The sequence below is a fragment of the Trachurus japonicus genome, chromosome 21 (assembly GCF_045865225.1).
Source record: "Trachurus japonicus isolate A0001 chromosome 21, Traja_1.0".
In the NCBI taxonomy this organism is placed as follows: domain Eukaryota; kingdom Metazoa; phylum Chordata; class Actinopteri; order Carangiformes; family Carangidae; genus Trachurus; species Trachurus japonicus.
In genome coordinates, this window is record NC_140927.1 from 15,298,897 (window position 1) to 15,311,099 (window position 12,203).

The 12,203-nt window shown below is 42.5% G+C and overlaps 1 protein-coding gene across 3 annotated transcripts in view; it reads left to right on the plus strand.

The window, feature by feature from the left end:
• LOC146964911 (hyccin 2) overlaps window positions 1-12,203 on the plus strand; it is a 42,773-nt gene that overhangs the window by 17,789 nt on the left and 12,781 nt on the right. For all 3 annotated transcript variants that reach the window (XM_085765826.1, XM_085765825.1, XM_085765827.1), the window contains exons 3-7: window positions 1,931-2,008; window positions 4,357-4,458; window positions 5,861-6,040; window positions 7,947-8,027; window positions 10,872-10,987. In XM_085765826.1, the coding sequence (XP_085621952.1) occupies window positions 1,958-2,008; window positions 4,357-4,458; window positions 5,861-6,040; window positions 7,947-8,027; window positions 10,872-10,987 (530 nt within the window). In that variant the 5' untranslated portion in view covers window positions 1,931-1,957. The remainder of the gene's footprint in view (window positions 1-1,930; window positions 2,009-4,356; window positions 4,459-5,860; window positions 6,041-7,946; window positions 8,028-10,871; window positions 10,988-12,203) is intronic.

The window sequence follows — 12,203 nt, forward strand, 5'->3', positions numbered from 1 at the left end:
ACCTAGATATAAAGCGCTCTGAGTTTATTTATGACTCTTTTTTGCAACATTGCGTGCTGTGGAAGCGCACGTGAGGCAGGCTGAAGATTAAATTGGTCAGATTTTAGATTGTGACATCATTATGGCAACTTTATAATTACCATGTGACGGCATGCATAAAGTTTGAGTGTTTGAGTGTGCAGATAACAGCATCAGAGTGCTGGCTGCAGATGGAAACCTTACAGCCAACCAGCACAGGCTGCAGCCTGGAATGTTAAGTGGGATCTTCCCACATTGAATTTATTGAGTTAGTCCTAATCCATAATCCCATCAAGTCAAAACCACAATAAGATTATGGGCCACACAGTCCCTGCACCCCCTCAGACGAAAGGCTCAAGTGCTGTTGTATTTCAACACAGATGACTGAAGTAAGAAACCACACTCATGTCTGATGAACACACTTTCAAAGAGTGTTTTTTTTTCTTTCTTTTTTTTTTAACAACCGCACAAACTTCAAGTATTTTCTCAGACAAGGTGTGGAACATGGGGAGGATGGACGTTGTGTTAATTGTTGGCTCATGCTCTCAGAAAGACTTGTGATGACTCATTCACCACTTGTCAAGGTTTGAGTCAGGGTTTCTATTCATCTGAAAGGATTTTCAATAAAGGCCAGTTATGTGAAGATGCTGTGAAAGACTTCAATAGCAGCTTCCACGGTGTAAATTCTCCAACTGCATAAAGGTTTTTCATCAAGCCAGAAGGGATGATGACAAAACGTGGTCTATATAGACCTGGTTCTTGCTTTTAGCCTTATTCATTCACCTTCTCTCATTCTAAGCAAACCCTCTATGGGATGATTAATATTGAAAATTGACTTGTTACAGGATCAGGGCGAACTGGGAGCCTGCAGATCGAGATCAGAGTAGATTTGTCTTTTGTTATTTTGTAACTCAGTGCTCTTAATATATTATGATTATGAAAATTGGATATAAACATTGAACGAATTCAGATCGAAGCATTGCCATCGCCATTGTAAAGCAAAAGACAGAAGAAAACTCTTTGCAACACTGTAGGACTGGTGTTTTGCTGACTTGTCTGTGGCTGTTGATTTCCATGTCTTCACATCTGTGGTGACAGGTAGGGTCACTGAAGTCAACTATTATGCAATAGTGTGGCCAGCGTCATAGCCTCCACATTCAGAGGCAGTGAAGGACCATACATGTGTTGTTTATGAAGTGTTTTTTTTTTTTTTCATTTGTCCATTTACTGCTTTCCAGGCAGGCATTGGTTTCTATACTTCAAAATGTTGAGAATCAAAATTTGTTTTTGTCATATTTGATGCACCATTACACTATGGGGTGGGAGATTCACGGTAAAGTTGTAGCAAACAGGGCCATGGGGTCAACGGCGAAAAATGTAAAAAAAAAAAAACCAAGCCTGAAAGATGTGACATGAAATGCAGCTGTTGTTTAGAGCCGTCTCGTCCGTCTCTATTATCAGACCTTATACGTTTGCCTGTTGTCTTGCTGCACAGGAACTCAGCCTGTGCTTTGACCTGCATACATTTCAAACGTTAACCGACTGTTCACTGTGAATACCGAGCAAGTTTCAAGTACCTGCATGTTATTTGCATTCCAATATAAACTGAAGAGAAAAAAAGGGTCCATATATTCAGTAGACCCATTCTGACATAGAAACAACTTGGGTTTCTTTGGTAAATGGTTAACGTTCAAGTGAAGTATATGTGCTGTGACGTAAAGAGGCTCAAACATGGAAAAACACTTGTGCGGTTCTTCATGTCGTTGCAAGGACAGGTTGTGAGCTGATGTGCCTGCTGTGAATGGCTGCCATGTGTCCTCTCCTGTCTCCTTCTCTCTAAGCCTCTGCTGGCCTTTTATTTCACCATATCTTCATCTCCCCTCCTTGTCCTCTGTCTCTCTTTGTTCACCAGGCAGCTGAGGGGGGGTCTCTGAGGAAGATGCTGGGTTCAGAACGCGGTGTTGTCGAAGAATGGCTCTCAGAATTCAAGGTAAAGTCTCCGCTCTGTTGTTGTTCATGGTGACTCATGTCGGGGAAATGTGTCCCTGGGAGACATTGTTGGAGGCTTTTTTTTTTTTTCCTGCAGAAACCACACACCGTGGGGTTTGACAAGAACAATCAAGAAGAGTGTGGAGTGTGCAAGTGCGTGCATGTCACCTCTTCAGTATTTCAGTCCTTTGTACATTTAAATACCATGTAAAATCGTTTTAGGACAGTTAACACTCAGGGTCAGCTCTGCTCTCATCGCTGTAATCTGTTTGTACTTTGTCCTTTTCAGGCTCAGGCTACACATGAACTGTACCTAAAGCATTTTTAGGGCTTCAATTTAAAAAGTAGACACGCTTAACCGTCCTTATCAAACTCTCCATCATGCTTTAATGGGAACTTGCTTTTGCTTGCAGGCATGTAAAGTGTGAACAGGCTTTACACACACAGGCCTATTTCACTAATCCCTTTATTCCTGTACGCCGTGTAAATCATTGCTGTGTCTAACTTGGATGAAGTGGATGACGTGGTAATGCAGAGTCCATTTCACTTTCTCATGACTGAAAATCAATGATATGTGAAACGCACCATCATGTAGGTTGAAACTTAAAAAAAAAAAAGGTTTGTAACAACAGTTGACTGTTCCTAATTCTGGCACATATATTAAAGGCACTCCCCAGTTGTAAATCAAGAACACATCTCGCTCGATGTTCACCATCACCACATATCGCACAACATGATAAAGTGCAGGCAAACAAGACAATGTTGATTTAGATATGAGGAAGTACAGGACTCTGACGGGTCTCACCTCTAATGTCAGCTGGATACATGAGCAGCTCTTTTCTCTCTGTGCTGCCTTCACGCACTGGGTCTGGTTTTGACTAAGAAGCTTGTATGTCTAAAATATGAAATTATTAACTGTAAATAAATGCTGATCTTTTAAAGAAATGAGATGAATGTAATATCTAATGATATGTAACATTTTCTTTTAGAGTGTGAAGCAGGACAGGAATAAGAATACCAGTATTTCCGTTTAGGTAGTGAGCTAAAGAAGAGAGGCAGAGATACAAACTATCTGTTACCTTACCAATCGTAAGGCAGGTGAGAAAGTGTATACGTCGAGTGTAAACATAAAGATTGGCAGCATTATAACTGCTGAACTTCCTGCAGCTGCACCCTGTGGACATCAGGTGTAAGCATGACAGCACACAGGTCAGGCTAATGAAAGCTGCCTTCAGTCCAGTCCAACTGAAATGGCCACTGCACATGAAGTATTTAAAAATGATGTGTGTGTGTGTGTGTGTGTGTGTGTGTGTGTGTGTGTGTGTGTGTGTGTGTGTGTGTGTGTGTGTGTGTGTGTGTGTGTGTGTGTGTGTGTGTGTGTGTGATGAAGGGAGTGGTGGCAGATGATAGCACAAAATTGTTAAAGAGATAGGAGGGAGTATGATGAATAGTGAGGGAAATGGATTGGTATGACTCATGGTGTGAGTGGTGCAGACCAGGGACATTGTGTTCTGTCCTCAAAGTGACCACACTGAGGCTGTGCTGAGAGGGGATTTCAGCCCTTTCAGCCATCTCCAGACAAACACACAATCTTGACCATTTAAAGAACCGGTCAGATATCATCACTCTTGTGTGCCTTCAAAAAGTTATTGTGCGATTCCTTTGCGTCCACTTTCACTGAACCTGCCGTATTGATTTTCCCAGCTAGGCATTTGCCCACATTTTCCAGAATGCATTGGCTGTGCCTAAGGAGGGTGTTTTAAGAGCAAGGTTTTGGCATGTTACAGCGGGAAAAGCACAGGTATGAGTAATAAAATGAGTTCTAAAGTAAATTCAGTCAACTAGAACAGAGCCATTATTACTGTTTTGAGAAAGACCTGTGATTTTCGTGCTATGGCATGTCAGAATATCTGTTGTGAACAACACATATGGGTGTGTGCACTTGTGTCATTTGCGTGTGGGTTATTTGTGACTGACTGACTCCTGATGGCTACCAATAGACAGAAAGATGCTGTGTTTGGGCGGCTGTTGGTGGAGGAATGTGCAACTGACTCGTTCGCAGGTGTTTTCAGGCCACATTCACACTACTACTTCAATATAAAACTATATTGAAGTGAAATTTATGCAGGTCAACATAAAACATTTCAGTCCAGAAAACCATCTCTGCTTCTTATCAGAGTCGATCTCCGTACGTGCTCCACACCAGGACACGCCCGATACAGACCTGAGCAGCCACATCCACTGGGCATGTGCGAGCCAGTGTAAACAGGAAGCAGATTATTTACTCTGCTGTTGACGAGTTGCAAAAATACATACATCTCACCAAACTATTCTTTCTCTTTGCTTCAGTCCTTACCGGAAACCCACATCCCCAGCTACGCCGGCAGTCTTCATCTAAAGAAATCCCTGGTGCCGGCGCTCTACAGAGTCATTCAGGACCCCAACAATGAGGTGATACACAGGGCACACACACACTTACATCCCGGTCCCAGACTGTTTTTAGCTCAAAGTAATGTGTTGCTGGTGAGACTCGCACGATATTACTAGCTTCAGTTTGCAGTGAAAAAGAAACTGACACACAGCTGTGTCGTGTACACATTGAAAAACAAGCACACACCTCTCTGGGAGAATGCGATGAACCGGCACAGTGCCAGTACTGGCCACATCACCTGTGAGAGTGCACACAGTGTTCCCTATACAAACACACACACAACCCTATAAAAAAAAAAAACTGGAACATCTGCTGCCCACACTGGTGAAGCTATGTGCATAGATGCAAACAGATACTATACTGTACTCACAACGTACAAACTCGGGTTGTTATCAGGCACAACTGCAGCGCACAAGCAGCACAATACCAGCAGGGTTAAGCCAGTATATTCTCTTTAAAGGACCTAATGACACAATTTTCGAGCAAAGGCCTGAGGCACTCAGTGAGACGGGACTTTAATTTCACTCTAATGATACAGTTGGTGCCTCCAATTCTCTTTCCCCACTCTTTTCCTCGCTCTTTCATGGTTGAATTTTGGCGTCAAGCAACCGGGGGTCTAAATTCCATTAGCATTGTCAATCTGACTGCACAACCTTATTAATGACTGGACAAGCGATCCAGGAGAGGGCTTGTGTGTGTGTTTGTGTGACAGGGAGGGAGTCATACTTGACTGATGCGGCAGACCAAAACCCCTCTGCCAAAAATTCATCGATGAGTTGCTGCATATTCCAGGCGTAGCCACAGTACAACACGCACACAAGAGCAGTGCTGTGTGGGCACTCACTTCACTGACCCCTGGACAGTGTAAACACATCGGCTCAGCTGGCTCCCCTGAGACAACATCTGACCAGACTCTCATTGTAGTGATTTATCCCCTCCGCTCTTGCGCGTCTCCCACTACTGAACGGCAAAACTTTCCTTCCAAACGCCTGTCTCTTCCTGTTACGATCAGGCTGAGATCCATTCATGTTTTGAAATAAGAGCTGTAAAGCACGAATCCTATCTTAATGTCCTCCTGAAAAACACTCAGCATATGAGAGAAAACAGGATTTACACGGTTACATCTTGGCATCATCCAGCACTTTTTTTTTTTTAACTTTTTATCACCAAAAGCATATGTTCATGTTGATTTTTTCCCCCCACACAACATAAAGATGCCAATTCTTGGTTATGTAGGTCAAACTTACGCTTGTAGAATGACAATAAAAATGACTTGGATCGTTTTTAATCTGAATATACAGAAAAGTTACTTTAAATTTTCAAATCCAGTTTTGATCATAACCTCATTAGAATAACAGTGGTTCATTTTCCATGAATGTGTCTTACCTGTGCTGCTTTGCATTTACATATTTCCTGCTGCAGCTGCTGGAGCCTGTGTGCCACCAGCTGTTCGAGCTGTACCGGAGCTCTGAAGACCGCCTCCGACGCTTCACCCTGCAGTTCCTGCCCGAGCTGGTGTGGGTATATCTGCGTGTTACAGCCAGCAGAGATCGCCAGAGCAATGGCTGCATTGAAGCCCTCCTTCTGGGCATCTATAACCTGGTGGGTGTCGGCCCTTGTGGGTGTGGTGGTGGTGGTGGTGAGAGAGGCAAAGGCATGACCTTTTAGAGGGTTTTGCCTTTTGAATTTTAAATGTGCGAGCAATGAGGTAATTTTTTGTTTGCCAGTTTACATCTTTATTTTACCAAGAGAGAGGCAAAATGACAACTGTTCGGGGACTGTAGAAAAGAAGCTGTCATTAATAAATCATCAGTAAACAAAAAGCAAACGAGTATTTCCCCCCTGTTCTGATGGAGTATTGTCCTGCAGAGAAACAAAGATTAGGAGAATCATTCAGCTCCTATTGATAGCACTATCATATTGAGCACAAATGAGCAGCAGCAACGATCACAATGTTCAAATTCCTTTCACTGCACTTAACTCTTATAGCACATGACCCGACTATTGGCTAACTGGGATGGCGACGTGGCTTTGGCTTTGTTGCTCTCAGCTGACAAAGAGGACCTTGTTTTTTGTCCAAACTGTTGCAACTTGTTCTCCTACTCATCAGGTGCATTCATGTCATAATTTAAGATTTGCTCAATAGTTTGCATGATGTAAGTTGTTACCAGGCGTTATGAATACAGGAAGTCATTTGTTTATACAACTATGAGGAAGGCTGTGAGGAGCGTTAATATGCAAATCATTGGTTATATGTTTAGACGTAACACAGGTGGAGCATTAGTGAGGCTGCTTGCCTGTTGACAAGAAAGTCAATCTGCAGGGGAAAAGCCCAGTTAATGGATAGACCCAGGATAGATTACATCACCAGGAAACACCCTTGGGGAAATGGGCTAAGAGCTAGAGATATCAATAGAAAGAGCTCCATGTCAGCTGGCACGGCTGAAGGTATATCCATGCATAATTTATCCCTCCGTATCCATACTACTCCCCCAGACACACATATACAGTCCGTTGTCATTGCCCTCTCTTGCCTTTGGTCACTGGCAACTGAACTCTGATAAACAGCTTTGCTCTCAACAGTCCCATCAGATATTCAGAGACATGCAGTTTCCCACTGAAGGGCAGGACACGACTTCAACCAAGAGAACGGTGAATGTCAGAGAGAATAGGAGATAAAAAGGGATAAAAACCCTTTCTTGGTAGCACATTTCAAAACCCAAATCATGGATGCTCGGAGGGAGTAATAGATAAACTGATACAGTATATTTATTTTCCACATTGCATTCATTTAGTTGTATTGGCCCTGAACAGCCAGAAAACAAACTGTGGTCACTGCAGCCCATGTTAAAAAAAAAAACAAAAAAACAAAAACAATTTCAGTTAAAGCACATTTATCCATATTTGATGATGTAACAAAAGCTCCCCCACCCGCCACGACTGCCATAAATTACAGAGATAGAGCTGAAGAATGTTGTGCTCAGAGAAAACACAAATAACGCTGTCTCTCAATCAGTTAAGTGTCTGCCTCACATGGCAGTCGAAACAATTGCTTTGATGACTTTTACACACCACTTGAATCCTCCTCAGCACGTCACTGCTTTACAGAGCAAAGAGCAGGAACAACAAGTGCTTTGTGCCAAATGAAAAACGCTCGGCTGCATTATCTCTTTGAATGCACTTGATTATCATTTAGACTGGTGGAGATAATCAGGCATTACTTTTAGAAATGGCATAATTTTCAGGGACGCATTCATTACGTATCACAGTGTGAAATTGGAATTGAGTGGTGACGGTGCTGGCAGTGACTTTCAATCTGTCAGAGTCAATAACATGCAGCAGCAGTGAGAGGGACAGTGGACAGTACAGCAGTTGTTATCTGTGTGCTGCTAAATGTTTTCACCACTGGATTAGAAGTCTTTATGTCTTTATGCCGTTTTATACCCGACTGTTGTCCCTTCCCTTTATGACACAGTGTTCTGTCTCTCCTTATCTTTGGATTTTGCAGGAGATTGTGGACAAAGATGGCAACAGCAAGCTCCTGTCCTTCACAATCCCATCTCTGTCCAAACCATCGATATATCATGAGGTAGGATGCCCGGCCGTCCTAGCAATCGATGTTGTCACCGCACCTCCCTCCCCAGTGCACTCTTCTTTTTACCCTTCCTGCCTTTTTCAGTCTTTATTGCTGCTCCTGCCTCCTTGTCTCCTCCTTTGCCTCCTTTCATCTGACTATGGGAGGTGCCCAGGGACTTATTGAAGTGTCTGTTTGGAAGATGACACTTCAGTGTCCAACACTTGGACGTCCATTTTCATTAACCTCACCTCCAGGGCTCATCCATTAGTGGGTGTCCATATGCTTCCGGCTGGGGGTAGCTTTTCATACTGTTCCTTTAATTTCTAATTGTTTGTAAAACCAAAAGCTGTACTACAGTATAGATGTCTATGAGTAAAGATTTCACCACTCTCTATGAAAGCCAGCTTTTCATCACCCATTTGAGTGCTGTCATTTAGTTATGCCTCTGCTGTGGCAACAGTCGGAGCCAGAGACAATAGTAATCTTATCTCAATTTGGACAAGGTTTACTTGGATTGGATGAAACGCTCAAAGGTCACAAACAATGCGACCTCACAAGACATGTTTTTGGCCACAACTAAAGAACTGACATCCTGATAATACTACAATACAGATTAACTCTTAAGAAATTACTCTTTGACTTTATTTGCATGTATCATTTGAGGCTGGACAGACGTGGGTGTAAACTGTACTGACTGGTTAGTGGAGGTGCATACATCCCCACACTGACTCTAGTTTTGAGCATATTAACACCTCACCTCCCACTCTGCCAGGGACACTTTTCCTCTTCATCTTCATCTAATTCTGAAAATATTTAGCATAAAAGTCGTCCAGAGCAGGAAACAGAACAATCCTTGCATTTAGAAACTTAACTTTAACTCTTGCGTATCTGTTCTCTGTGATGTTTTTCTGTTTTAAAAAGGACGTGACACTTTGGTGTTCAATTCAGTTTCACTCATTTAGTTTTAGTCATTCTCAATCCTCTGACCTGACTGCTGAAACAGGGCACAGTATTGACTGTTGTGTTGAACTGGAATTCATTAGCAAGGTGCCCAACAGGACATGCTGACCTAGGACCATTTAGTCAGGTCACAACGGCACAGTGTGTCTTTTTTTTTTTTTTTTTTTTTTTTTAAATCCTGCTACCTGAAAACAGAGCAGAGTGTGCTGGATACTTTCATACACTACGACGGCCTTCAGTCGGATCCTCTGTGTGTGTGTGTTGATGAGACAACAGTGTGTGCTGTAGGCGATTTATCGCTGTAATTACAAGCTTGAGAGGCTCTTTCCTCCATGCTGAGAGAATAAAGAAAGCAGGGAGACAGGAGGAGTGTGTGTATGAGTGTGTGAGTGTGTGTGTGTGTGTGCATGAATCACAACAAGCTTCCTAGGCTGTAGTACAGCTTTGCACGTCACATGGCCTTATCCCCAGGCCTGCAGCATTAGCATACACTCCAGTCTCTTTTTGAATTAATCCATCCTCCCCTCCTCTGCCCAAGATACTTAGGACAGAATATCAATTCAATTTAGGGGAGATTTTTGCTCTGAACATCACGGGAATGAAGTGGCCTTGTGACATATTCTCACTTGGACATAAATTTAGATCAGTCATTACCTGTCTCTCTTCCTCTTTCTGGTTTACTCAGCAAAGTAAGAGTTTCATTTTTGCCACATCATATAATAAAAACCAGTATACAGAGGTGATGGAACTGAAGGGACTGAGCTATTGATGCATAAAATGTATACGGTATATTACTATGATGAAGATCAGGTGACAGTTTCCTTATGATTCAATCAGGATAGGTTATATGAGGTATTTTAAGCAGAAGTGTTTGTGCGTCTCATGATCAGTTTAGGTCATTGATGATGAAATAAAAACTGTCATTTGATGGGATGTGCGTGACTACTCAAATAAGCATTAAACATTGTTATCCTCACTAGTCACTTCATCAGAGATAGTTGGTTGATTTACTTATTCATATAATATGAATGTACAACAGTAGTTTACAGTTGCATTAAAGGCCTTTTACAGAGAAAGCAGCCCCCTGTCCCCACGCTAATATCAAGATGTTGTAAATCAGCAAGATGGAAAGTGGAATAACATTTTGTCAAAAGTTGGACAAGGTTTTGATCTACATGAAAATAAGACTCTATGTAGACTGTTTTGAAATACATTTCCACCAGTTGAGTTTTCTATATTTAGATGTGTTAATTTTTAGAGAAATTAGTTTGAAACATCCATAATTAACATCTTGACTCTTTGCCACAAGATGAATGTTTGGGTTCATAAAGGTGAATTGCTTTTTATAATGTTAGTGGAGGTGATCTTAGAGTCATAAAACACTGCATGAAACTGAGGTGTCAGTGTTTTTAAGAAAGCGGAGAGACTCAAATAGAAACACAGATTAAGCAGTTGAAAGGGAGCACTGTAGTGCATAAATCCTGGGTTTAATGTTGCATGAAGGAATTTGCAGGAGAGACGGAGAGAATTTTTAACACATGGATTTCAGTGTAGGTATTGTACAGTCAGCAATTTATCAACTAAAATCTCTCTGTTCCCAAGTTTGGAAGCAGATGAATGAGCCTGACAGAAAGAAGTCAAGTGCTGCCAGGTACAGTGATCCGGTCAAAGGTGTGAGTTTGGCAGAGGTCCAGCTGTAATCTCATTTCACTGTAATAAACAAACAAACACTAATCACAGCAGCTCTCCATGCGAGCACAGCCCAGACCCCAGTTTCTCAATTAACCAGTCTGAAGGGCGCGTCATCTCGTTCACTGACGTGTAAAAGCCAACATTATGAGCAACTGTTTAATCATCCTTGTTTTATCTTTTGTGTGTCTGTGTGTGTGTGTGCAGCCCTCTAGTCTGGGGTCCATAGCGCTGACAGAGGGAGCTCTCTGTCAACATGACCTGATCCGAGTGGTGTACAGCGGCCTCCACCCTCAGAGAGAGACCTTCACAGCTCAGAACAGGTATGGCTCTCTGACTCAACCAGCTGCTATCAGAGAGGGAGTAATTAGACACACACACACAGCAGAGATTAAATCACAGCAGGTCGGAGGCATTTGCAAAGTCTAGAGGGAGTTAACAGAGGATGACAACCGGCTCGGTTTTTGGAAAAAGAAGAGGAGGCGCTGTTAGCCAATCATCTACGTGGCGTCAGCAGACTGAATCCAACTTTAAATACAGTACAATCCAGTTTTTTATGCCTCTACAGCAATGACTGTCAGAGTCAGGGATGTTCTGCTTTCATGTTGTCTGTACGTTGTCCGTCTGTCTCATCCCTGGACAATATCCGTAATACTTTGAGGGAACTTCTTCAAATTTTGGCAAAAACTTTCACCAGGACTCTGGATAGATATCGGTGGTCAAAATAATTTTATAAAACTTTTTCCTGTGAGAAGGCGATATCTCAAGAACAGAAAAGGTGTTTTGGTGGAGGCAGGTATACAACCGCAAGGCGGGAATTCTCATTTAAGAAAAATAATATTATCTCACCTTACAACCAGTCCTTTCCTGTGAGATGAAAAACACCTTTTAAGATGATCAAAGTATAACCTTGCACTCTCATTTAGCCCCCTCTGGCCAGACCCGGCAAGCCTGAAAGCTTTTTTGGCTCTCGCATATTCTCTGTTGCTGTAGATGAATGATAATATTAGCATAGCAGTGAAGCATGCGGGAATCCTGCCAGACTTCTCTTTTTTTCAGTGGCACTGAAATGAGCAGCGTTGCACTCTTGTACATTAGTTTGTTTGTAGTGACACATGCAGAGGCAGATGCACATCTACACTACCAGAGCTGATAACAAAAGGGCAGCGCCGATAACGCTGGTCATCCTGTGTGTTTTCTCCGGAGCATCAAGGCCCCTCGGCTACAATGAACATACTGTAGAGCATCATAAATATCCTGAATGGATTTCATCGGAGCCAGGCCTCGCAGTTTATCAGGAAATCTATTTCTGTGGCTGGGCCTTAGGAGAAAGCCCAGAGCTCCTGATAATATGCAGCCAGGGCCATTTTTTAACCTCCTTCGGCACACATGGTCAATATGGCCTTTACACGTGCATTTTGACCCTCTGCATTGAGGTGGACCTGCAGTATTGACATGGTGTGTGTTGAGATGATTACTGCAGTATATTAGGTTATGCCTCTAACATACAGTGAAATCGCTTACAATGGACGAAGCTTG